At 35.5% G+C, this 27,840-nt stretch overlaps 1 protein-coding gene and 3 pseudogenes across 5 annotated transcripts; 1 reads left to right on the top strand and 3 right to left on the bottom strand.

The window, feature by feature from the left end:
- Window positions 1–2,096: 2,096 nt before the first annotated feature.
- Window positions 2,097–2,639, bottom strand: LOC143606514 (toll/interleukin-1 receptor-like protein pseudogene; annotated as a pseudogene).
- Window positions 2,640–10,213: 7,574 nt separating this feature from the next.
- On the bottom strand, window positions 10,214–14,705 carry LOC143606513 (TMV resistance protein N-like; annotated as a pseudogene). The gene is made up of 6 exons (XR_013148756.1): window positions 14,182–14,705; window positions 12,946–14,065; window positions 12,488–12,810; window positions 11,478–12,380; window positions 10,847–11,393; window positions 10,214–10,336 (listed from the first exon to the last, which is right to left on the bottom strand). The product of XR_013148756.1 is annotated as a TMV resistance protein N-like (transcript).
- Window positions 14,706–16,888: 2,183 nt separating this feature from the next.
- Window positions 16,889–21,949, top strand: LOC143606512 (TOM1-like protein 5). 3 transcript variants are annotated; one of them, XM_077082265.1, is made up of 10 exons: window positions 16,889–17,123; window positions 17,446–17,558; window positions 19,009–19,087; window positions 19,188–19,286; window positions 19,379–19,492; window positions 19,579–19,742; window positions 19,885–19,960; window positions 20,039–20,124; window positions 20,253–20,414; window positions 21,351–21,949. In XM_077082265.1, exons 2-10 carry the CDS (start codon window positions 17,458–17,460, stop codon window positions 21,682–21,684), a joined length of 1,215 nt encoding a protein of 404 aa, XP_076938380.1. In that variant the 5' UTR covers window positions 16,889–17,123; window positions 17,446–17,457; the 3' UTR covers window positions 21,685–21,949. The 3 variants fall into 3 exon arrangements, with proteins under 3 accessions (XP_076938380.1, XP_076938379.1, XP_076938381.1); XM_077082264.1 differs by having other exon boundaries at window positions 17,439–17,558; XM_077082266.1 differs by lacking the exons at window positions 16,889–17,123; window positions 17,446–17,558 and adding an exon at window positions 18,327–18,477 and having other exon boundaries at window positions 18,951–19,087.
- A 991-nt stretch (window positions 21,950–22,940) lies between these two features.
- On the bottom strand, window positions 22,941–25,417 carry LOC143606515 (farnesylcysteine lyase-like; annotated as a pseudogene). The gene is made up of 5 exons (XR_013148757.1): window positions 25,248–25,417; window positions 24,579–24,752; window positions 24,068–24,427; window positions 23,811–23,986; window positions 22,941–23,359 (listed from the first exon to the last, which is right to left on the bottom strand). The product of XR_013148757.1 is annotated as a farnesylcysteine lyase-like (transcript).
- Between the last annotated feature and the right edge of the window lie 2,423 nt (window positions 25,418–27,840).

Raw genomic sequence — 27,840 nt, 5'->3', positions numbered from 1 at the left:
GAGGGTGGTCACAAGGAGGAACCCCCCCCCCCCTTCTCAGTGACGAGCTTACGGTGTTTGTTTTGCAGGTCCCCTGAAGAACAACCGTCTCTGTTGGACCTCATTCTCGTGGGAAACATTACTTAACCCCCAGATTATCTATAATCTGTCCAGGGTTCACTTAGTGTTTCTTCAGGTTAATATGAACCCTTGATAAGGAACTATATCAAAGTCTATGATTCGTTCACAAGACTATATCACATGCATCCAAATAATTTAAAAAACCCTTCATCTTCCCCTTTCATCTTGTTCCCGCTTTACCTCAAAATTAAAATTCATAAATTCTATTCTTCCTCACCTCCATCCTCCACCGTCATCCTCCTGCAGCTTCAGCAACCCTCACCGCCTACAATCCGTAGACGACCTCCACTGTTCCATATTCAACAACCAGCGCTACAACCATCGAACCTCCACCCACATCTTTTACCTCCTTCGTTACAACAGCGGCACAATCTAGGCATCTATAACCATCGGACAACGACTGTTGCACCCATGCAACTTCAACTCCGGCCACCACCGTCAACCACCATGGAAGCACCTGCATCTTCAGCTCTGACCACCATCTTCATCCACACTAGTTTCTATCTTTTGTAATTTTATGTACACTTCATGTATAGTATTTGTTTGTTTAGCTAGAGCTCCAGCTGTCCTTGATGAACTTTCGTATAATGTTTACCGATTTTAATGAGAGTTTAATCATGTTTTTTTTTCCAATTTCAAGTTAAAACTTGATCTCGTGCAATAAATCGTGTTTCTTTACGTAAGAAATCTGGAAATCGGTCCTAAAAAAGTGGTCCAGCCAAAACTCCGGCGTAGAATTAGCGGCAGAACTAGCGGCAACACAATAGCGGCAACTTTTTGTCGCCGCTAAAGTTTCTGTTTTATGTAATGTCGCTAGGATGCAGAAAATACAAGACAAGACGGATCAAGACCAAGTGAAGAAGACTTCAACTTTGATAAAGAATTAGGGGTTGAATGTTGGCCTTAATTGTGGGTCAAATTTGAAATTAGTATAAAGGAATAGTTTAGGGTGTTGTATGCAACATTTGTATGTTAGGGGTCTTAATGTTAATATTAGGCGGTAGGTAGTTAGTTATATAACCACCATGTGGTTATATAACCATCAAGTTAGTTATAACCGCCAAGATGGATTTTAACAGCTATGTCAGTTGGCTATAAGTAGTGTGTCGATGTGAGTATATTGTAACAGCCAGGGCCGGCCCAATAACATATGAAACTAAAGCCCTAGCTTTAGGCCCCAAAAAATTGAGGCCCATTTTAGAAGATTTTTTTCCCTTTATCATACATATTAATATATACTTGCGTTTTAGCAAATAATATATGTTTAGTGCAGCGGAATTCTTGGTGTTTTATTGCATGAAGGTGTAGGGTCGAAACTCCTCCCTCTTGTCCTTTATTTTTATTCTTATAATTTATTGGTTTGTGCAATAAAATGATCCCTTTTTTCTTAAATACGTTTAATATAAATTTCTAATACTTGATCCCTAATTGATTAAACTATTAAATTTGATTAGAATACATTTTCGCTATTTAATTAGAAAAAAAAGTTTAACAGTTGGTCGTTTTGATTGTTTCTTTTTAAGAGTGATATATTATATTTTTATGATATACGTCATCGACCCTCACAACTCACTATCAAAGTTCATAGGTTAAGGTTTCTAAAGTTTGATTATTTTCATCAAGGTTTCATTTTCATGACTCAAGATTTATGCTTAGTTGATTATTGACATTATTTTTTCTCTTTCATTAAATCTACTAAGTTCATTAGTTGGTTATGTTAAAGTTCTTTTTATTTTTCTTAAATTCCTTGTTTTGTTATTCTTCTTCTATGTTTTGTTCTTGATTATTGGTTGAATTGTGATCTCCTGAGTCCTACATGCTTGCACGCGCGTTGTATTCATGGAGACTAAAGATATGACAATTACAATTACAAGATCCAGAACCAAATATATCATATTTATGCTATATAATGCTGTATCTGCACACATTTTATGCTATATAATGCTACATCTGCACACATTTAAAAAATATGAGATTTACCTATCGTTTGCATCTTTCCCTTTTAAACCAGCAACATGTGTGAGTGCTTTCTTCCATGACTCAATCTTTTGAGCCAATTGACTTATTATCTCTTCATCTGTCTCTTTCTCAATTCTCTTGTAATGTTTTTCCATTGCTTCTCCGAAGGTTCTTTGCTGCTTCCTCACATCAGTGGGCTCCACATCATAGAATACGGGGACAACAATTTGGTTAAACTTCTTCTGTTGCTCAAGGATTAGTACGAGTTCGTCTAGGCACCATGTTGAAGAAGCATAATTCTTAGACAACACGATGATAGCAGCCCTAGATGACTTAATGGCACTCTCTAGTTCTTGTTTCAGTGGTTCTCCGGTTTCAATCTCTTCGTCATCCAGAAACGTGTTGTAGTCAGCCTCCACTAAGGCTTTGTAGAGGTGAGCCGTGAAACGTTTACGAGTATCCACCCCTCTGAAACTTAAAAATACGTCGTATCTGTGATCATTAGTTGACGAAGAAGATGAGGATACAGGTAAATGTTCAAGTTCAGTGAGAAGAACCATGATCAATTACAAGAGGCTGTAAGTTATTTGAGTGAAGATATAAAGAAGATAAGGATTAGTTGTATACTTGTACTTGCCAAGCATTTGTTATCTCTATTGGATTGCCAAAAAAATCCAAGTCAAAGTCAACTACTATTGATATATTGATATAGAGAAAAGATCAAATAAGAAGTTTGATTTTCCTAAGAAGGCTAGGAAGGAGGGTATTTTAGTCTAATACCTTAATATTGAAACCCACTTAATTTAATTTCAAAAACTCACTTAATTAAAACCCACTTAAATTTTCACTCATCTCCTACAACCACCACCGCCCACCGCCACCACCTTGCCGGAAAAGTCTTCGAAAATTTCGCCGGAAAATAAAACACAATGAAAAAGACACAATGTGAAAAACACAATGGAAAAAAGACTATGAAAATAAAAACACAATGACAAAAACACAATGTAAAACACATTAAATAAAACAATGTAAAAAACACAATGCAAAAAACACTGTGAAAAAATAAAACACACTTGTATAACACAATTTTGCTAAAACACACTTTGAAAAAAACCCACGAATTTTTTTTTATTTTTATATAGCAATATGGTACTCATATAAAAGATAAAAAAACACTCGTTATTATGGTGAAATTGTTTTGAAAAAAAATGTCGTATAAAAAAGTTATGGGCGTTTTAAAATGATGGGGTATTTGACATGTGTCTTGCATGTGGAGAGAGAAAGTCAACAAATGTGTTATCCCTATTATGCCCTTACCCTTGTTTTACACTTTATGATCTCTCTAGTCTAATCTCAACCATTCAATTTTAAAATGAATGGACAAAATTATTTCCTATCCTTTTTAGAAAAACTAATCTTCTTATTATAACTCAACCCTATTGATATAATAATTGTTCAGAAATTTTCCCGATATTTTAGATTTGTATTTCCATAAATTGATTTTTTTGTAATTATAACATGTAATGTTTCAATATTATAGATGCTTAATTGTTTTAAAGCGGAAATATCTTGTTATCTTATTATGATAACCAGATATTTACTCACGTGTTTTGCACACCAATTTCGGTATGTAAAACTTGGGCATTGCAGCGGTAAGTCAAGACAAATTTGGTCAGTATTGGCTACATTCGTTACGTAACCGGAATTAAAAATAAAAACAAATTTGTCAAATTAACATGTTTAAAATAATAAACCAAAATAATAGCGGCACTCGTATAACGTACTGTAGAAAAATAACATTTATTTGGTTGATAAAACCCAGGCGTTGTAAACCCCAAGCATTATGACGGTGATTCGACGCGAATTTAGTTTGTGTCAGTTATGTCTGTTACACTATAAACAACGTTGAAAACCAGTGCGTTAAAACCCAAAATACAAATTCATCAAATTAGCATATAAAAATTAACATATAAAAATATTTAGTCGATAAAGCCCGGCAGTGGTAAAACCCAAGCATTGTTTGCCCCTGGCATTGAGGCAGTGACTCGACATGAATTTGATCAGTTACGTTCGTTACGGTAACGGAACTTAAACAAAAAAATAAATAAAAAGCACAATTAGGTCCAATAAGGTGGCGTCGGTCGGTAAAACTCGGTTGTTGGTAAAATCCAGGTGTTGAAGCGGTGAGTATACTCAAATTTGATCAAAAAATGAAATTGGCCTTTGATCATCGATTTTCGTTACATTTATTACGGTACCAGAAATAAAACAAAAGGCAAAAATAAATAATAAAATGGCGTCGACCAATAAGGTGCTTCGCATGGCCAATGGGGGGCTTTTGGCACCAATGTTTTGTTTTCATCTAGATAATCGAGAATATATAATTTGTAGCTCCTAAGCATGAGAGGCAATAGTTGGAATTCGATCAAACAGAGAAGAGTAAGGAGAAGATCACTGAACAGATTAAGCTTAATAATGAAGTTAATAGCACAATGCATGTCGGGTTCCTCGGTTGGGGTAGGTTTATAGGCTCTTAACGACAAGGTTCGTAACTTAGTCGCAGGTAATGTGAATTTTACTGGTAATCAATGGATTTTCTATGCCTTAACATCTGTGGATTATGGAATTCAGATAAGCCTATCCGGGTTCGTAATATAAAGAGGTGGTATCAAATCATTTTTATACGTTTACAAGAATCGTAGTTTGCAAACTTGTCAGGGTTAATCTTCGGGATTTCTGGAAACCGTAATTTCCAGATTGATTTCGTTGAACCTTGGGAAGGTCTGGCGGCATTATTAGTATTTGGGATCCCAATATTTTGGACATGCCGAGTGGTTAAAAATAGTAACTGTTTGCTTATTTCTGGATCTCTGAATGGGCGGCACAACTTGGATTTCAATATTCTCAGCGTGTATACTCAGCAATGTGCTAGGGCTAAGAGGCACCTATGGGAAGATATTCAGACGTTAAGGAACTCTCTTCCGGGTATTTGGATTTGGATTATGTTCGGGGATTTTAATGCACCGAGGACATGCGAAATTCGGGTTTTTATCCTGTAGAAGCTAATTACTTTAATAACTTCATATTTTTCTTCCGGTCTCCTGGAATACACTATTAAAGGTAGACGTTTTAGATTCCGCAAAGGTAATAAATAGCTCAAGGGTGAAATTGAGCAAAATCGATCGTTTTCTAATATGTCACCAGTTCATTGTCTCACTGCTCTTCCACGGTATTTATTCGACCACTCCCCTATTGTGTTGGTTATGGATCCATTGGATTTTGTACCTATTCCTTTTCGGGAGTTTAATTCTTAGCTGGATAGACCCAATTTTGATTTAACTAACCATCAAGAAGTCCCTCAACTCATGGAAAGCACCAAAGTTTTATGGACCAAGAAAGTTTGGTCTAGCAATAATATTCCTCGGCACGGGTTCTATGGATGGCTATGAAAGTAAGCTTTTAGCCCAAGGCCAATCGATTAGATCGATGTTGAAGTAACAGCAATATAAGCTGTATTTTTGCAACAAAAAAACTGAGTGACAACCATCGATCGACACCTATTTTACAGCAAAAACGAACATAAAGTACAATTTAAATGAATGGCTCTTAATATTGATGGGAAAATTGGTCATTTGCAGAAATTTGAAAGTCATAGAGCCAGGGTTATAAATGCCATTTTTTAATGAGTCCGGACAAAACAAATTCGGGTCAAAGTTGACTTTTTGTCAATTTTGGATGTCACGCATTTGTATTATGTAAATGCAATCGAGAATACAGCCAGCACTGAGGAAACTGGTCAGCAACCTTTGGGTTGGATGATGCATGCGGTTGCAGCTGAGAACATGGCTTGATTGATCCTGTCAAGTTTGACCGGTCAGCAGCCTTTGGGTTCATGTGGACTGAAGAGTTCTACCTCTGATTCAAACCTTCAGCATTTAGAGTTGTGATAGCACACATGTATGCTTTTATAGCATTAATGCAGTTTAGATATTGGGCCACATACATAAATGGGTTAAGGACTTAAAGTTTGACTGATGCACTAGTTCTGGTATCTTACAAGGTCTTTGAAACCTTGGTATATGCAACAAGTTTGACATTTATGGCTTTTGTTATCTAACTTGGGAGTTAGATTTGTATTTTCATACTTTTCATACATTTGAGTTAATGGCCAGTAATCAAGCTTGTTTTTTTATTGATTGCAACATCCATATGTACACTGGGGGTAACTGGCTAACTGCATCATGTGTGTTGCTTACATCAATCATTATGATTTCACTCTATTATTTATGGATTAGAACACTGGAATCCTAAATGAGGTGAGATTTCAAATCTTTTCAGTGATACAGGAGTGCTAAGCCAATTAGAAGTGGAGAGTTAATAACAATTCAATAACCGTACTACGGAATATCAACCTAATTGTTATATCAATTAACATTATAACATTAATACAAATCTCATTCTAAATGAACGAGAAAGACTTGATTAACCTCCTCAAACTACAAGAAATCCCTGAACATGCCTAAAGCAACCAAGAACGTCGTTACAACACAGAAACCAGACTAAGGGTTTGGAATTGAAACCCTTCAAATCGGTCCAAAAGACAAATGACAGGATTAGTTCTTGCGTAACAACTAACAAGAATAAGGGTTAGCCAATAATTAATATGTAATGAATCAGACTTAGAACAAGATGAAAACCCTCAACAACCCTTACAAATAAATACAGGGTACATATATATATGTATATGTATATTGTAAGGCCCCGTTCCCGGTAGCCCTACTTTCGTGTTGGATTTACTCATAAACACAGTTCTAAATATCAGAGTTAATTAAAACATTCGCGGAATATAAAAGCTTTCGTAAAACATTTCATAGCAAAACACATCTTGTCTTAAAGCAGCATCTTGTCTTTCAAAATAAACAAAACATTAAACTTAAACGTCTTGAGTCTTCCGATGCCAGCCTCTTATTCAATGCCACGTGTCTCCTCAAGCGAGCTGCCTCATCCTACTCACCTGCGTGCATACTAAAAGTCAGCTACGCTGAGTGAGTTCTAATTAATCATACATTATACAATACACATAAACTTATATCCTTTCAATCATACTTTCATACTTTCTTTTGTACTAACTTGCTTTCATATCTTATGTTATAAAGAGCATTACGCCCTACATTCCTCGAGTATTATTAGGGCTCGGTACCCTCCTTCCTCGAGTATTATTAAGGCTCGGTACCCTCCTTCCTCGAGTATTATTAGGGCTCGGTACCCTCCTTCCTCTAATATTAGTAGGGTTCGGTTCCCTAGTTCTCGAATATTAGTAGGGTTCGATTCCCTCTTCGTTACCATACAACCATACATCATACCGCGAGTATTATTAGGGCTCGGTACCCTTTTCGTAACCATACAACCATCCTTTCCTTCTTTTATTAACTTTATCACGTTCATACACATAAGCATACATATCATACTTACCTTATACATAGCGTTACAACTTGACGGTACGTGCAATATCCGAAGATCGTTCACGTACCATCAAGCCATCATTCATACATATCATATTATTCACATAAGGCATACACTTATCTCTTAGGATAAGCGTATTAACAAACATATTGAGTATGCACACAGCCCCGAAAACATAACACATAAATGGGGCTAGAAACTCACCTGAATCCTGTTACGCTCTCCGTTAATCGTTATTCCCTTCTTGAGCTGTGCACGGCTACTGTATAATATTTACATGTATCAATTAACTACTACTACTCATGTTGTATTTCTATCTTTATATAACCCACAACGAACGGGGTCCGGGGGCAGCGCCCATGGCAGCGGGGTCTAGGGGCGGCAGCCCCTAGCAGGGTCCAAGGGGCAGAGCCCCTGGCTGGGGTCGAGCTGCCATGTCAGCTTAGAAAAATTTTATTTCCATTAACTGTCGTAACACATTTTCCATTATAATTTCGAATCATTAATTAATTTGCTAACTCAAAAGTTCAAGGGGTGAATTGTAATTAATTCATTCTTTTTCTAAGTCCAGGGACTGTTCTGTCATTTTATTAAACTTTCTAGTTCGTTATTCAGTCTTTAACGAATTGACTTATCTTAGCGAACTGGTCATTTGTAACGAACTGAACCCTCTAGCGAACTGGACCTCTAACAAATCCGTCCTTGTACGAACCAGTCCACATAGCGAATCAGTTCAAGTAACGAACTGGACCTTCTAATTCGTTATCTCCTTTAACGAATGGCTATAACGAAATGGGGGGGTTAATTCGTTATCTTTTCCTTAACGAATCAGGACACGAACTAAGGCTAGTTCGTTATCTTTCCTCAGCGAATCTACTTAACGAATCACCCTTAATTCGCTAAATTCCCGTTAGCGAACTAGGGTTAGGTCAGGGAATGTCAGAACATTCCCTGACATACCCTTAACCTCGTATTACTTTTCCGGCGCCGTCATTGCCGGAAAGCCGCCGGAAAAACGCGAACTCACCGGAAAAAACGATTTTTAACTCGTTTTTCACCGTTATTCGCCCCGTTCGATCCAGATCTGAGCTAGGGTGATCCCTAAGCTCATCATAGGTTCGGTTTATACCCGATTCCACCCGGATCTCGTGATTTAAACGGTTTAACAGTGTCGGCTCGTTGTTTGCAACTTTATCTAACGGGTTAAGCTCATACAATATTAAACTATCGTTACCTCGGATCGGTGCTCGGTTTCCTTCTTGATTTCGGCTAGAGATAAGGAAGAATTTGAGAGAAATCTTAAGTGTGTGTTTTGGGTGGTGTATGGAATGTGTGAGAATGAATTAAATGAGGGATTAATGGTTTATATAATTATGGATCATGGGCTTAAGCCCATGGTCCTTTTCTATTTCTTTCATAATCCAAGTCCATAATCCATATCCATTTAACCCAACACTAGCCCAACTCGTATTCTATTTCTCTAAACCGATAACGACCCACTATAAAATAGACGATATTTATTCTATTAATAAAACCGAAATTAGGATGTTACATATATATATATATATATATATATGTATATAGTAAGTAATAAAATGATAATGGATTTTACAATAATAAATTTTTATAAATTCAAAATAAATAGCTAAAACACATATTATTATATATTAAAATATAGTTATAGGTACGAGTATTTTATAAACGAATATTGTTGGGTTTTTACAAGATTATCAAACTCCAAATAAACCTTTTATAAGGAAAAACGCAGCGGAAATATTTAGTTCATAAATCTTGTTACCGAATACACATAAACCCGTTTTATGTTAAAACCCAAAACCAGGATCCAAATACAATATACATGCTATCAAATACAACCATAGAGTGTTTCAAAACATACATTCAATTCCTAGAAACACAGAAGGGGATGAATGGTTTGAATAACGAGTCTTAATGTAGAAAACCTCAAGCTTGTATACCCTTACAAGCTACCAAGTTGCTAGGATTTATCACTCTTGCTTTCCCCTTTCTTGTTCCTCCTTGTGGCTTTCGGTCGAGAGAGAAGAAGAGAGAGTTTGTGTGTGAGAGAACGTGTATTATTGATACAAACAAGAATTATGATCTTCCAATAATATCTCTTGCATGTATTGGAAAAATACAAAAGGGGGAGAGAGAGATGGAGGGGCCGGCCAAAGGGTGGGTTTTCCCCCAAAAACTCAAACCCAATTTTGTTAATTTTTCCTTTTATCCAAATATATTTGTTATTTATCCAAATAAATAGCATCTCTCAAAATATAAATTATCCTCATAATTTATTTAACACATAAATGCAAATATTTTGAAAACTCATTGTATACCTATAATTCGTCAACAAACATAAAGGTTATTAGTATTACAGTATTCTAACTTCTCTCAGTTCTAACATTGAAGAACCAACAAAAAATACAGTATATGGAGAAAACGAGTGTATGTGTAAAGCTTCAAATAGAAACAAAGATGACTCCTTGTTTCAACCGAACATACTATATACGAACTCCACAATGGCAATTTTAGTCCTCAAGCTTTCGATCATCTTCACTGCAGCGCTTCTAAATTTCTTCGTTTCCTGAGCACCGTTTCCCGCTCTCCCTTTTTTATTGTTATGCCACAAATACAAAAATAAAATTCAACAAAATAAGTCTTAAACAAAGAAAGTTATACACCTAAATTGATATTTCAACAGATAAGTACCTTGGGTGCAGCACCAAATCAGACATTTGTTGGGAGAAAGCTCTAAATTTGCTTATTTCTCCTTCTACTGATACGAAAAGAGAAAAGGTAATATGTTAATTAACATTCATGAAAATCCATTTGGATGAAGTTGTAATAGCATATTGCTATGCGAATAAATGGTTGTTTAAACAATTTATCAAAATGAGACAAGTGTATATATCTCCTTTAGGCTAACCCAAGTGTAATATTATATAATAGTGTATCAATATATTTAGAATGAACTGTGATTTTCGTCATTATGGTTTGTTTAAATTTGCTATTTCAGTCCAAAAGTATAAAATTTGCTATTTTCATACCTACTGTTTCATTTTCATTGCAATTTTCGTCCTTTTCGTTAACATGTTTTGAACTGAATAGCAAATTTAAACAAACCAGGGGACAAAAATCGCAATGAAAACGAAACCTTATTGAGGAAAATTGCAACGTAAATGAAACCTTAATCAAAATAAAAATATTTAAACTTTTGGACTGAAATATCGAATTTGAACAAACCACATGAACGAAAACCGCAGTTCTATATTTAATATAAACATACAGCCAGAACGTAGGGGGCCACTGTGCTGTAGGATGTATTCTCCTGTGGTTGTTTGAGAAGCAGAGAGATCTCCACCAATGATGTGATTCCATGACTTGTAATAACCCAACACATCTTCATTCATTCTTCCATTATCATAAACAATGCCTACCCCACACTCCTTAATACTAGCAACCGGATAACAGGTGCGCTGTTTTGATAAGGAAATAGTAAGTCGGGCACCATCTTCCATCTCATTCTTCCCAAACATCCAGTGGCTTAGAAATATTAAACGGTCTTCAGCTACCTCGAATTGGGCAGGATGATGGAGGTATGACCAGCTTTTGGTCTTTGTTAAATTCCGAATTACTATCTTTGGTAACACGTAAATGGTATTTGAGTACGATGATAAGTTGTCTAGTATACAACAGAAATTCAACCCTCTAAGTTTGTTAGGAGATGATGGGATGGTAAATGATAGTGATGATGCCTTGCTTCTGCAACTAATCCAGTTTGGCATCTCTTTCCCCTTATAAATTGTGCTGAATATTCCCAATTCATAATACATCTGTCAAGTAAAATCTTAATTCATTAGTTCAAAACATATATAACATTCAATTCACATATGGATAGATAGTTAATCAGAAGAAACCTGGATTCTGCATCTCTTTTTTTCTAATCTGTCTATAAACGTCATGTGTTGATATTTTATCAACTCAAAATTAACCCATCCCAAACTACACAACACCTCATCCTTAACACGTGCTAATTCTTGGATTTCAATAACGCCTTCAACTACCAAAGCGGCATGTTTTCGTGCATTCAAATCCAAATTGAGCGGGGACATCTCTGGATTAAATTTCATTTCCTGCAGGCTATCCAGCATTCCACATTGCAACCGTCTTAGTGAACTTGGAGGATGTTCGACTGTCTTTAGCATCTTACATTTCTCCATACTGAGTTTCTCAAGCCTAGGAAGGGTTCTCACACAACTGGGCATTGAAACAATTGGATTACCATCTAACCTTAATTCCTTTAAATTGGATAGGCTACTGAAGTTCATTGGAAAGGATTTGTTTGACAAGTTACTATCTCTAAGCGACAAGTGTACTAATGATATCGGTAAACAACTCAAGAAGGACCTGAGATCTATTGGTATAACCTCAACACTGGCAGAGGCAGAGGTTTGTGAGTTTATGGCAACGTTGTTCACCTCAATCATTTGTAATGAATCCATATCCCTTGTCTCAATGGGAAAAACAGATAGATCGCAACCATTTGATAAAATTGTTCTGACCTTCTTTAACATGCTAATAGTTTTAGGGAGCTTTTTAAGCTTCTTGCAGTTACTCAGATCAATGAAGACTAGTTCAACACAATGTTTTATGGATTCACAAACCTGTATTAAACTTGTGCAGTTTGAGATTATCAGCCTCTCAAGTACTGGGAGTTCATAAAAGCCACCGATACTGCGAAGTTGTTCACAAAAACATAGAACAAGAATCTTCAGTGATCCAAGCAAACGCTTTTCATTTGTGCCTGATCCACTCAACCCCTGAAGTACGTGGAAATGAGTTTTTTGTACATAGTGAGTGAATTTCATGTACTTTAATAAAGAATAACAATAAAAAGTGAAGTGATTCATCAAAATCTATTAGTTACCTTTAGTCTGCTCATAATTCGTTGTGAGCTACTGGAAGACATGTCAAATGACTGGATATTGCTATGTGACATGTCAAGAATAACCAGATTCTCCATCGGTAATTCTGAAGGTATAGACTTTAAATGAAACCATTCATACACAACCATCTAAGTTCTTTAGAAATATCCTTAAAAGACCCATTCATTTCCACATAATTGAGTTGTAGAAGTTTTAAATTATCCATCTTACTCAATGCATCTGTTTTCAGCTGTAATGACCCACTTAACTGTTCTTTCTCAAGCATTCTCACGTCAAGAGTAAGCCCAAGAATATTTTGTGTACCCTGAGAACAAGGAAAAGTAAACAAAAAAAATCGTTTACACATATACATGGCTACAAAAAACATATCCTCGTTTACACATATACATGGTTACTTGAAACATGCAAAACTACAAAAAAACATATACATGGCTCTTACTATTTTTTGTTTCAGCACTTTGAGTGACTCCTCGTGACACCATAATCAACTACGCTCCCTTGGCTTGTCAGGAGCTTCCTGGCGTACTAAATCTCTACCCATCTCTTGAACCAATTGATGCATCATCAACTCGTTGTACCACCCGACGCTAAGAAGGCACCTGTCAATGAGTTTTCTGATCCCAAATCTTGTGTTTATATCACATGCTTTCAGTATTGTTTCAGTCACATCTCTGTCCATTCCCACAAAAAAACAAGCAATGTGCTTAAACAATTCCTTATCATTTTTGAATGGCAAAGAGTCAAAGCTCCTCTTCAATGCCATGTTAATATGAGAATGAGGTTCTTTCTTTAGCACTTTTATACACTCTTCCCAATATACCACGTCTCTATTATGCAGCGAACTTCCCAAAAGCTTAAGAGCCAACGGATGTCCTTGACAATACTTCACGAGGTTTTCTGAAACTCCTGTATAACCTTCTTTTGGCTTTTGGCTCTTGAATGCATGAATGCATAAAAGCTCTAGCGATTCAACCTCGTGTAAGCCATTAATTAAGACCTTAATATGCTTGGGTTGGACTTCCGGGTTGAATAATGCGCAACTTTCTGTTAAAGATGCATCCTTGGTTGTAACTATGATTTTGCTTCCTGGATGTAAACCTTTGTTTCCAAGTAGAGCATCCAACTGGTCGACACTACCAATATCGTCAAGCACTATAAACACCCTATTACGGGCTAGTGCATTCTCAATCTTAGAGGTGTATACAGAGACATCATTAACTTGTAATGGAATATTTATTTTTGAAATGTCTCCGAAAAGTTGCTTTTGTAAATCAAGCAATCCACTAAATCGTTCATTACATTTTGCATTGATACCTTCAATAAAGCTGCTTTTGTGGAATTTATAAGAGTGTATCTCAAAAACATATTTCGCTAAAGATGTTTTCCCAATCCCACCCATTCCTACAATTGTAAGAATATCAGCAGCATGACAGGAACCATCCGTCAACCATGACGTAATGAGATTAATGTAATAGTTCCTCCCGATTGGAGTATTACTTAAGCGCACGCCTAGTCTGTGGTGGATGTCGGTAACTTCTTTAATAAGCTCTCTCTCTTTCCTAAAAATTGATTTCAATGGGAAATATGATTGTGATACTAAAAAACCTAATCGAAAGATATGACAATTCAAACATCCAAACCAATATTCAAACACCTAAAAGCAAACAAATGATACCTGCTCTTTGCATCTTTTCCTTTTAAATCAGCAACTTCTTTGAGTGCCCTCTTCCATAACTCGACCTTTTGAGTTAACTGATTCCTTTCCGTTGCATTTGTTTCTGTCTCTATCTTGCGTTTATGCGCCTCTATTGCTTCCCCGAAGCTGTTTATTTGCTTTCTGACATCGGTGGGCTCAACATGATAGAAGATGGGGATAACAATTTGGTTAAAGTTCCTCTGTTGCTCGAGGATCAATACCAATTCATCTAGGCACCATGTTGAAGAAGCATAATTCTTGGACAAGACGATAATAGAAGCTCTAGATGACTTAATGGCACTTTCCAATTCTGGTTTCAGCTCTAGTCCAGTTTCAATTTCTTCATCATCCAAAAAGGTTGCGAGACTAGCATCCCGGAGTGCATCATAGAGGTGGCTGATGAAACTAAGACGTGTGTCAAGACCTCGAAAACTTAAAAACACGTAGTATTCATAGTTATCGTTTGTTGATGAAGAAGATGAAATTTCGGTGAGAACAGCCATTAGGAGTTATTGGAAGGTATGGTTGATCACAGAGAAAAGGATAAGATCCATACGAACATAAATGAATGTGTTTATGAAGGTAAATGGAAGACAAGTCAACTGTAGTTTCATGGAACCTACCCACCTTTTACTTGCAGGTTTCCATGACTTTTCGCATAATTTGGAAAGTTCAAAAACTTTCAAAACTCATGATTGTCGCTTTTCAATTAATAAAATTAAAGGACATATTACAAATGTATGATAATTTCGTTAAAACTTAAAAGTAATAATTAACCAAAGATAGAAAAAAAAGTAAAATTTTATAATTTCTAATCATGCATGCCTAATCGCTTGCAAAATAAAGTAAAACTTGAACCCAAGTGAAAACAAATATACAATCTCAAAATCAGAATTGTGTAGTTAACTTTAGCTTCATCTATTATTATGTTTACTTCTTGGGTTAAAACCACTGCAAACCTGTTTTTTAAGAAAAAACAATAACCATGCAACTAAAGTACCAAAGATTTCAAATTCTCTTTCCTAGTTTTGACATTTGAATTTTTCTTGTCAAATTAAAAATAAATACTCTTGCCTCTACGTTGATAATAATTTCACATTTAAAATTTACTGCCAACGATTCAATCTTTCAACTATTTTTTGTCTCAGTAGACCACCGTTTAAAAAACACTTAACGTCGTTAAGTTTTTTTCCGATTTTTAAACCGATGTTTTAAGGCTTTTGATCAGAAGAAGGATGCGAGTCGACTAACATAAAACTTATCTTGAAATGGTGATCTATTAACGAAACAATGTTTCAATTCAGGTGTTTGAATTTCCAATTAACAAAAATCAAGTCATTTGAATCACCGTTTTGAGATAAGTTTTACAGAATTCATGAATGAGAGTTTTGAATACCATTGAATCCTAATTAGCCTTTCACTTTGAATAGATGTGACTCTAACATGAAGGAGAGATGAAAGACGGTTAGGGGTGGGACGACCACTCTCCTTTAAGAAATAAATAAAACTAATGTTTTATCCGACGTGTTGCGCCAGACATGTTAGGTTGGTAAAACCCGGGCGATGATAAACCCAAACGTTGTCGGTCCTGGACGTTAAGGCGGTAAGTCGACACAAATCGGTCGTTTTAAAATTAAAAATAAACATATAAACTTTGAGGTGGATCAATTGAGTGGCGTCAGTCGGTAAAACTCAGGCATTGGATCCGAAGATCAGAGCATTATTGATCCCGGAAGTTGAGGCGGTGAGTCTACGCAAATTCAACCGATTTCTGTCACGTTGATTATTATACTGAAACTAAAACAAAAACAAAAACAAAATTGGCATTAAGTAGGTTTTCGTTACGTTCAATGTACCATAATTAAAACAAAATGTCGTAAGTTTACGCGAATTTGGTCGAATTTTGTCGCGTTCGTTATGATACCGGAACTAAAACAAAAAATGGCATTCAGACAGTTTTCACTATAATACCGGAAGTAAAAAAAAGAAGTAAAATGTTGTGAAACCCTAACATTGAAACTCGGGTGTTGGTAAAACCCAAACGTCATAATGATGAGTCGACGCGAATTCGGATTTTATCGTGTATCCTCGTTACGGCATAGAAACCGTCAGCAAAACTTGAGCGTTAAAACCCAAAAAATAAATTCGTCAAATTACGAATTAACATATAAAAAAATTAAATATTCGATGTTTCTTTGGTCGCTAAACCATGGCGGTTGTAAAACCAAGCGTTGTCAATCCCGGGCATTGAAGCCATAACTTGACACGAGTTTGGTCAGTTCGGTTACTTTCGTTATGAACTGGGACTAAAAAATGGAAACAAAATATTAAAAAAATGAGGTTAACCAATGAGGTGACGTTGGTTGGTATAATTCAGGTGTTAGTAAAAAGCGTTGCCGGTCCCGATCATTGTGACTGTGAGTCTACACGAATTTGTTCGATTTCCGTTGTGTTAGTTACAACACCATAACTAATACGGGGCCGGCAAATGACCCTTCAACTGTACCAAAGTTTATAGTTGGTATGTATAAATATAATATAATATTAATTTACAGTTAAAAAGCTATACCGGAACAAGGAATGGCGCGTGGGTGTACAACCACACGAAAAAAGAAAAAAAGAAAGTGGATGGTGAAAAGGACGCGTGTCGAATATTAAAATAAAATAACCCGCAGGTGACGGTAGCAAAAGAAACAGACAGTAGCAGCAGCATCAGTACTTTACTTGTGCTACCGCTCTATTATTCAGTGTCACAAAATTAAATAAATAAATTATTATTATATTATTATTACATAAATTAGATACATACACATCTGTATATCTATCTGTCCTGTCCTGATTCATCATCTATATCACCCCCCTTTCTTTCCGTCCCCTCTTTCAGACTTTGATGATTCAATTATTCAATTAGGGTTTTTAAGGTACACATCAACAAATTAACCCCCTTTCTTTGATTGATTCAACTTTATCTATCATGGGTCACTTTTATTTCATATGGGTTTTCTTTACTGATTCAAATCCCCCAATTTTTTTAGCTTTAACAGTACTTCATTTGATCAGCTTTTATTATTATAATAAGTTTGCTTAAATCTTTTCATCATGTATTCTTGATTGTGTTATATGAACATTAGCTATAGGAGTTTCATTATTTGGTTATATATATAGTTGTTATATGTTAAAGATTGTGTCTTTGTAATATTTCTGGTGTTTTTTTTATTTTTTTGCTTGTTGTTAAGCTCTCAGATACTACTAGACATGGCGGCTGAACTTGTGAATGCAGCAACGAGCGATAAGCTAACGGAAATGGATTGGACAAAAAGCATTGAAATTTGTGAACTAGTCGCTCGTGATCATAGGTAATGGTCAAAACTTATTCTCTTGAAATCGTGTATTGGTAGGCAGTTGTCTTTGATTTTTTTTCATATGATCCAAATAGGATGCCTATAAGGGAATACTTTTGATGTTTTAGTTATTATATGCGCAGAGTAATTGCTTATTATGTATAAATGGGTGTCAATGTAGACGTATTTGCGTCATTAGAAATGTTATGGAAATTTAGTTTGATTCCATGATACTTGAAAATTTTCCATTTTGAGGAGTTAATTAGTATAGTGTCCTGTTATGTGTATGTTATAAATGCGGAATGGCTTTTTTACCATATAAAAAGAGACCGATTTTGTAAATTTATATGCGCCATCAGTTTAGGGTTTCAGGGTTTGAGATCATTCATATCTCATAATGCGTGAAATTTATTTCGATTCTATTAATACCCTTTATTATGATGTTCTGCATAATTTTGTTCATTTTTCCTTTTTGATGATATTCAATGATTGGTATGTTAATTCTACATTTAACATTCGAAACCTACAATGTTGCGGTATATGCGGTTTACTTCATTAAGTGAGGCCTAGTTGACCTTGAGTCATATGCTTCTTTTTTTTCTGAATTAAGCATGCTGTAATTCTCTTGAATATACAGTCATTGCTCTTTTAGCTCACAATTAACTCGCTGTATTTCGGTATACATATTGGTCTACTTTGTTTCTTAATGTGTAATATGTTATTAAAAAGGTATTCATATAAACCATTTTTGTAAACCTTATGTAATTGAAACACTGACTGCAACAAAAGAGAAAAACAAAGCAAGGGAGCATGCCAAAATAAACAAAAATCCGAGTTCACTTCTATTTTTTGTCATAACTTGAATAATAAATACTTTCATATCCATTGTGATTTGACAAATATATTTTTTTTCATGCCTGTTGGTATTAATGTTGTGAGCAAGACTTATAATATGTTACGACTTTGGTTATTAGGATATAAGCATATTAGTAATTTTATTAGATAAGTTTACTTTAGGTAAAGTTATGAATAGGGATTCTCTTCAATCTATATATGTAGGGCTTCTGGTTTGTAATTTTGATTATGCTTAGTATTGCTTAGTAATTTTGATATCATTGGAGAGTTGGTTACCTCTCGAAAGTAAACCACGAGAGAGCCAATCCACCTCTTTGAAAGTCGATTAAATCTATTTTGGTATTATTATAATACTACTTTAAAATCTGTACATATCCTAATAATTGATACACAAAGACCTAGTCTCTTTATCAGTAAAAGTTTGTGTTTTAAGGCCGAATGTCAATTTTTTGTGGTTTAAACTTTAAAATGAGTAAATGACATACATCATTATGCCTGCTAATTCATATTGGATTTCCCAAAACAACGTACTGTCCGGTTATAGACAATTAGATATACCTAACGTTGCTAACACGTACTACTTGCCATGTTATGTGTGTTAACTTTACAGGCAAGCTAAAGACGTCATTAAAGCCATCAAAAAGCGACTGGGAAGTAAGAGCAAAGATACTCAACTATTTGCTGTTATGGTGAGTTATTAAATCTTTATGCAAAATGTCATGAACATGTTACCTTTTATATCTTAGAGTTTTCCGACTAATGGTTTCACTTTTATTGATTTTTTTCCAGTTGCTAGAAATGCTGATGAATAATATCGGAGAACCAATTCACACACAAGTTATTGACAACGGGATCCTCCCTGTACTTGTTAAAATAGTAAAGAAAAAGGTATATTTAATCCTTCCAACTGTAATGTAGTGTTATATTTGGAATTTCAGATCTACGCATTTAAGTTCTTTTTTTTTCTTTTCTTTTATCAGTCTGATCTGCCTGTACGAGAGAAAATATTTCTTCTTCTAGATGCAACACAGACATCTGTTGGCGGAGCTTCCGGAAGGTTCCCTCAGTATTACAATGCATACTATGATTTGGTGGTAGGTGTATACGATTGAGCTGCAACATATTTAACTGTCACTGCGTAAAATGTAATCATTTTCTCTTGATATTATTGTGTTGCCAGAGTTCTGGAGTAACTTTCTCTCAGAACCCAAGACCTGAAGTCCTTCCAAAAAACCGTTCAACTTCAGACAGCAGTAAAAGCAACTCAAGCAATGGTGAACCTGCAACCGCTGTACATGACCGGAGTGCACCACAGGAGGCCCCACCACCAGTTCCTGAATCTAGGTATGTGTCCCTATAATTATGTATAATTCAGTAACATAATAAAATAAACTAGGCTTATTCATTATTGCTATAAGTATTGTAATATCCTAATATATCTGTCTGCTTGATTAATTATATATTGTTTCCGTCTCTCTTTTAACAGTATTGTTCAGAAAGCTGGATCTGCACTTGAAGTCTTAAGAGATGTTCTTGATGCCATTGATGCCAGATATCCAGAGGTACTCGAGTCGGGTTGTTTTTACATTTTAATATTACTATTGATACTAATGTTAATTTTGTTTGTATTATTTTTACAGCAAGCCAAGGATGAGTTCACCCTTGATCTTGTTGAACAGTGTTCATTTCATAAGCAACGGGTGATGCATCTTGCAGTTACATCTCGGTAAGTTGTCTTTGTGTGATCAATGGATATACTACTAAGAAGAAATTAAAATGCTAACATTGATGCTTTATAAAGTGTAAAAACACACAAAAGTCATACCTTTTGATTATTTTGTTTGGTTGTTTTAGGGATGAGAAAACAATATCTCAAGCAATAGAGTTAAATGATCAGCTACAGAAGGCGCTTACAAGACATGATGACCTTGTTTCTGGTAGACCAATGTCTGCACTAGCACATGTTGATCATGAACAGGCAGAAGAAGAAGAAGATCCCGAACAACTCTTCAGAAGGTACGGATAACTCTGTTATCTATACTAATATAAATAAAGTTTGTTTCATAACGGGTTGGGTTGGGTTGACCTGCGACTTACAGTTTTAGTTGGGAACAATCGAACATATACCCATGAAAATTTTTATATTATCATTTTTTATGCAACCAAAAAGATTAATATCAAATATACCCATTGTTTACTCATTTCATTAAGTACAGTTTATAATATCACCATTATACCCTTCTCGTTTTCTCCAAACTCTCGTATCCTAATACATGCTTTAATAGAAGGGTATAAATATCATAAATCTAAAAACAGGTATATTTGATATTATGATATTTTTCTTGAGTGGATATATGAAATATCTCTATTTTACAAGTTCGTAATAAAATATAACCCAAATTGACATTTTTAAAGTAATGTAAATCACGATACGAGATTATTATCATAAACCCTAACTGATATAGATAATTACAACAAACCCTGACTAACATATTTGATTGGATAATATAGGGGTGGCAATTGAACCGTTTATGATAAATGGATTGTTTTTAACAATATTAGTCAAAATGGGTGTCTGGTAAACCTGAAAATTTTGCCTAGAATGGAAAGAAGGGTTTAATGGGAGTCTATTTCAAACATGTAAATCGGCTTTTTAAAATAAATTAGATATTTATTGTAATATTGTAGCTCTTTACAAGGAAAGTTATCACATTAATTACTTCCAAAATTCGATAAAGAAATACGGAAAATTAATTTCCGTGCAACCCGACCTGACCTTATCCTTTTCAAACCACGCTAAAAATTTGTTCATGTTGATCCAAACCTGTTACCAGTCTTGACCCATTACCCACCCATTTTGTCACCTCTAGTTTAATATTCTCTCTTTGAATATCTTCTTGTTATACATCTAAATTTCATTTTTTTTAAACTAACCAACTGCAACCTTGACAGAATGAGAAAAGGAAAAGCTTGTGTAAGACCCGAGGCTGAGAATCACCAACCGGATCGTCCTTTAGGATTGCTCGGGTCCTCCGTCCCACCAGACAGGCTAAACCGACCACTTATCAGGCCCATCAGTCTGGAGCCAAAACAAGAACCGATCACAGCCCTACCATCTGCAGCTGTATCACTCCCACCCCCACCTGCAAAACATGTTGAAAGGGAGAGATTCTTCCAAGAAAACAAGAATGATGGTTCTGCCCTTGGCGGTCACATGAGGAGTCTCTCTTTACACAGCCGAAACGCCAGCAGTTCTCGCAGTGGCAGTTTTGACTTTAGTGATTGATGCAGCAAGAAGTCAAAGTTATGATGTGGTTTTGATGTTTGGGGTTATGATCATGGTGAAAGTATGTATATGTTGAATATGATTTGTTTTCTTTTATACAAATTGTGATATGTGAATGAAGGACAAGGGGATAGGTGGTGTTTTATTGAGTCAGATAGCTGATGTTAGAAGTGGTTAGTGTTTGTCTGGTTATGGGATTTTATTTAAATGGTGGATTCTTTTATTATTGTGTGTTTTTGTTTGGTCAATGAGAATTATTTTATTATTTATTGTTGAGGTTAGGCTTGGGGTGCTGGCATGGGGAGATTTTTATTTTTAAACCAAAATATTTATTTTGAATATTTATTTTTAATTGATAATTTTATATTAGAATGAGAGGTCTTCACAAATAACAAGTATGTGTGGTGGTGCACTATTTGTATATCAGTATATGTATATATTTTACATCATAACCACATCCAAATAACAATAAGCCCAAATAGTGTGTCTTTTTAGAGGTGCACAAATCGGGTATTAGAAAAACTCTTCCGGTATGAAACGGGTATAATCGGGTATTGGAAAATCGGGTAATAGTAATACCCGGGTCGGGGTCGGGTTCGGGTATTCGCTTGAAAAACCATACCCTTTGTACCAGGTCCGGGTCGGGTATTAAATCGGGTCTTCAATACCCGGGTATTGAAAAAACTCGTTTTCCTGGTATTTGAATACCTTATTTCCGAGTACTAAAAAAACCTTTTTTCTGTAGCGTTCTTCTGTTAACAGGCCTGCTTTGTTTTTGTATGCTGACTTGATTTTTTTTGCAAACAAACTTCTAAGTTTATTCAAACATATATAAACAACTAAAAAATTGATATAACAAACATATAATTTGTGTGTTTTAAATTGTTTGGTATATCAAAAGGTGTTACCCTAAATAAGTGTTTATATCAAATATATGCTTCAAAAAAGATCCGTTGGAGAACGGCTATAAATCTGTAGATAGCCACACAACCACTGTCAAGTGCAGGCACATGTGCACAAACACTAATAACCGGGTATACAAAAAAATCCAGTTCAGGTATGCAAAAAACCTGGGTTTCGGGTATAACTAGAACCGGGTTTCGGGTATTATCGGGTTTAGATCGGGTTCGGGTTCGGGTTTCAGCTTTGAAAGTCATACCCTATCCGTACCCTACGGGTAAGGTTGGGTTCGGGTTCGGTATTAAAAACCCGGGTTTAAAAAACCCGGTTCCGGGTTCGGGTTTTTTATGCACCTCTGTCTTTTAACTATCCAAAACATAATTATTTTACATCATAACCACATCCAAAGATCTATTAAACCAACATAGCCTGGACTCTGTAGTACATTTATGTATGTGGAACAACATCAAAATTACATTAATGTTACAAAATCATGTATTTATATCATCACAACTCTGGATGCTGAAGGTTTGAATCAGAGGTAGAACTTTTCAACCCATACGAACCCGATGGCTGCTCACCGGCTAACCTTGAAAGGATCAACCGAGCAATGTTCTCAGCTGCAACAGCACTTGTTTCCATGGTGCTGGCTGCATTCTCAAACGCGTTTACATAATACAAATGCATGTCATCCAATATAAACGGAGCAAATTCCTCAGGAGCATGATAATGAGGGTATGCACCCCAGTTGATTCTCATTGTTTCGTTCCTTATACTGCGAATTATGTATCAAGTAAATCACAAGATACACATATCAATTATTCAATTTTCATCATACATCATCATCATCGTACTCAGTATATCCCACCAATAGCAATGCTATGGTAGGGTCTGAGGAGGGTAAGATGTAGACAGCCTTACCTCTATCCCATAGGGATAGAGAGGCTGCTTCCGGTGAGACCCCCGGCTCGATAGTAGTTTTGAATCAAGCCTTGGACATAAGACACATAACACTCAATCATCGGGACACCGGCTGATTGGTGCATGTGCCCTTGTCTTTCGGCTATCAACGCCACCACATGATGCCTGATTAACCTTCCGCCACTTTTAACGTTATTTTCACGTGATTAGTAAAATAACGTCAAAATTAGTGCAATTTTACTTTTGCCCACCCAAGGGTTCACACATATATACATTATATGTGCGCACCGCAAGCAGGGTCTTACCTAAATATTTGATCCAACAATTCATCGGTCAAACTTTGACGAGAGAATAACTTGTAAGTAAAGTCGTTCGCGCTGTGTTCTTTTAGCACGGAAATGCATGTAAATGGAAGTTCATCACTCTCTACGGTCCCCACCAATTCTGGAATGTCTGAGATGGAATTTAATCCAAAGTACGCCTATGCAAAAGAATAAACTTTATTACATATGCAAGTTTGTAAATTGATTATGATGCATTAAAATTTGAATAAAGAACTCACTGGATTTAGACAGCCTCCAACAAAGGTAGCATGTGTATGTTGTAATTTTCTTTCTGGGATGTAAACTTGAGGGGTGAACTGAGTGGTCAGCTCGTCTAAAGGGGTGGCAACAACCGTGATTTGGCATGTGTAGCTGTTTCCATTGGTGGAGTTGATCTCGTAAAAGCCACCAACGTTTGTGACTGATGATATTTCTTCTTGAAGATGCAGAGTTACATCCGATTGGTTGATTAATCCAGCAGCCATCTGCCAGTTTCCTCCTTCAACTGACCATAAATCTCCTCCTGATCCAGCCAAAGAAACAGCACCGGCAAGTCCACTGATTTTTACACTTTGACAGTAGTTGATTCTTGTTATAACCTGCACAACGCTTATATTTCTACTTCAAGATGATTATAATCATCATCAAAACAATATCACATAGCATCATAAGTTTCTCAGACTAGATAAAACCACACAACATACTAATATTCATAATAAAATTTCGATTTTATAAAAATAAATAACTTACAGTAATAAGTTCTTGTATGAGCAGAGGAGAGAATTTAAGACCTAACAATTCTTCTTCCAACGTCTGTGTTGTCAAATTGTACAAGTCTGCCCATTTGAGCATATCCTCTACATTGCTAAAAACTGGTCTAGACTCCTTACTTTCATAATACCTCAAAAAATTATCAACTGTAACCTGTCATCATATAGCCATGAAAACTGAAATTGTTAAGCTAAAAATCACTAAATATGTTAAAATTCACTAATAACACAACTGTATGCGAGCTGAGCATCATTAGATTAATATAATTTCAAATTACCAACTGCAACCTATCATATAACCATGGAAACTAAAATTTATATAAGCTACATATCACTAAATATGTTAATTCACTGACACCACAGCTGTATACAAGCTGAACGTAAGGGGTGTAAACAAACTGAACGTTCGGCAAACTATTCGGGAACTGTTCGGTGGGAAGTTCGTTTATGTCTGCCCGTTTAATCCAACCCGTTCCGAACTGAACCAAAAAAAAACTTTTTTTTAATTGACCTGTTTTGACCAAACCTGTTCTGACCCTAACCCTTTTTGGCCCGTGACCCGAATCAACAGACCCGAACAAAAAAAAACTTTTTGTTAGTTTACCAGTTTTGACCCGAACCGACCCGTTTACCACAATTCAAAAACTACCTCAACAAAATTATTCATCTTGAGAAGCGAAACCCCGTATCGAAACAGCATCCGAATTGAATTCACAAGCGACACAAAGTACTGCACCACCTGACTCTTGGAACCCGAATCAATCGTCTTAACAAAAACTTTTCACCATCCCAAATCCCAAGCGAACAAATCTTGTACATTTTTTTTCTTATATAAGAAATGATATATATCTTATCTTTTATTTATTTTGATTATAAATTTGAGTTTGATTACAGGGCGAGGCATTAGTTATGGGATATGACGATATGGGGTAAAAAGATTTTTTTATCATATTTTTTGGTTGTTGTTGGTGACATGTATTTTTCAAACTTTTGATCTTGTTTGATGATTTCAGAAATGAACTTTGGAAGCCATATCTTCGTAGTATGATGGAGGAAGACATGAAGGCAGTTAGTGTTGGAAGCAAGAGAAAGGATGATGTGTTGGCAACATGCTTGCAGCAGATGAAGGCGTGCTTCTTAGATGTATGTTGACGTCTTGACATTTTTAACAAACTTGTTTGAGTTCAAAGCTTCTTAAACAAATATATATATACTTTGCAGGCGAGGGTAAATAAAGCAAAACTATTTCAAGCCTTGGAAATATTCTTTGACAGAACAAATAGAACGGGTGGAGATGATCAACAAAATCATGGACAGCCTGTGCAGAAATGTGATGTTTGCCACGACTCAGATTTGATTCTTAGAAAAAAACCGGTAATTTTTCTTTACAGTTTTTGTCACATGTACATTCATAATTGAACTTTAGTTGTGCTAGCTATTATGTTTGGCATAGTTTTGATATTTGACCTAATGTATGCTTTTAACTATAATATATTTTTCTTTTCTTACAGGATGGGAAGTTCATGATTGGCTGCTCAGCTTTTCCACAGGCAAGTGTTTGGCTCTTTTAATGCAGTTTTCTGTTTGAGGGACACATAAATGGTTTCATTTTGTCTTAATATCAACTTAACACACTGTTGCAGTGTAGAAACGTCATCTGGCTTCCTGGATCGATATCAGAAGCTGTTGTTACCACAGATGTTTGCAATACGTGTACTCCAGGTTGATGCATAGGGTTTATTTAGAATCTTAATGCTGTATATTTTGTTTCATCTGTGTAAATATATCAAGCACATTATAATTTAATATTGTTTCACAATTCACAGGACCTGTTTTCAAGATTCAATTACATTTCGTCGGCTGGAAATACACCAAACTTCAATGTTCATCATTTAGGTGATCTATTTTGTATTTATCTTTAGCATGGAGATCTTTCGATTTATTGCTAAATGCTATCTGATTCATTGCTATTTTGTATTTATTTTTAGCTAATTTTAATAATAAAATATAGTTAAGTTCTGTTTTCGTCTCGTGATTTGACCAATTTAACTAGTTCAATCCAAAATAGAAACATTCAACCCTTTGAGTCACTATGGTTTCTTTCTATAACAACTTTTCGTCTCTAACTCTGTTACAATTTTATGTTAGTATTCATGAAGTGACCAAATTACCCTTGTTTATTAACTTGTTTTGGACTGAGCAAATTAAAAAGCTAAACTACAGGGACAAAAACCGAACTTAACTCTATATTTAACTTATTTAATAGTATATCTATTTAATTTATTATATATGTGTTTTATTTTTCGTTCATGAGGTTTAGTCATACTAGTTAGTGTTATTAGACAGCTTAAGGAAATGCCTGGTTCTGGACATTTTGTTTTCGTTAAATTGGTCTAAGAGAGTATTAGGAGTTTCTAACTTGTAACAATTTTTAGTGAATTATAATATTTTATATATACCAAAGATTAACTGTACTGAACTTTTATTCCCTTAATCTAGGTTGTGTTGGTGGCTGTGACGATATTATGAGAGAGCTTATGGAAATGTCTGGTTCTGGACATCGCAGTTCTTCAAACACACCAGGCATGTTTTAGATTTTTTAGCATTTGTTCAAGACTTTAAGCAGTTGCTTCTTTTTATAGTTTACACCTTATTTTTTCATAGTTTGACTACATTTATACATATTAATTCTATTCAGCAAGAGGAAGGGGTATCACTGCGCCTTCTAGAAACGTTTCACAAAATAATAATAATCAGCATCAGCCGCGGCAGCAGGCTACCTGCAGTTTTTGTCATCAAACAGGACATTCTTCTACTGATTGCTATTCACTGACTTCTCAAAACCGTAGTGCTCGATCACAGAGAGCAAACTCAAATAATGGTAAATTTATTGCGTATGTTTTGTTATTTTTTTATATGGTTTTTACTTTAAGATACACAAATTTTGACCCGTTACTCGGGAATTATTGATTATGTTTTATTATTTTTATATGGTTTTTACTTTAAGAAGATATTTGGCCAACAACTCAAACACAGTTTTGACCCGTTACTTGGGAATTTTCAATCGGTTTAAGTTTTATATTAAAACCAGGTTGTAAAAGTAGGTTTCTAAGGCCGAGTACTCGCTAAAAAGGTATGTTGCCGAGGCGAGTTTCTTTAATTCGCCTAGTTACTAAGAATTGACTAAAGGTAGTCAACCTTAGTCAGAATCGCAACAAGTCGGTAAACTTGAGCGATTTTGG

Source organism: Bidens hawaiensis, unplaced genomic scaffold, assembly GCF_021521415.1.
Source record: "Bidens hawaiensis isolate Kalapana, Puna unplaced genomic scaffold, B.hawaiensis_p1.1 tig00075101_1, whole genome shotgun sequence".
NCBI lineage: Eukaryota > Viridiplantae > Streptophyta > Magnoliopsida > Asterales > Asteraceae > Bidens > Bidens hawaiensis.
This window is presented reverse-complemented; position numbering and strand designations above follow the sequence as displayed.

Coding starts and splice junctions, on each gene's coding strand:
- LOC143606512 (XM_077082265.1), top strand. CDS start 17,458: ATGGCGGCTGAACTTGTGAATGCAGCAACGAGCGATAAGCTAACGGAA. Junction 19,493..19,578: donor ATGCATACTATGATTTGGTG/GTAGGTGTATAC, acceptor TTGTGTTGCCAG/AGTTCTGGAGTAACTTTCTC. Junction 19,743..19,884: donor CCACCAGTTCCTGAATCTAG/GTATGTGTCCCT, acceptor CTCTTTTAACAG/TATTGTTCAGAAAGCTGGAT.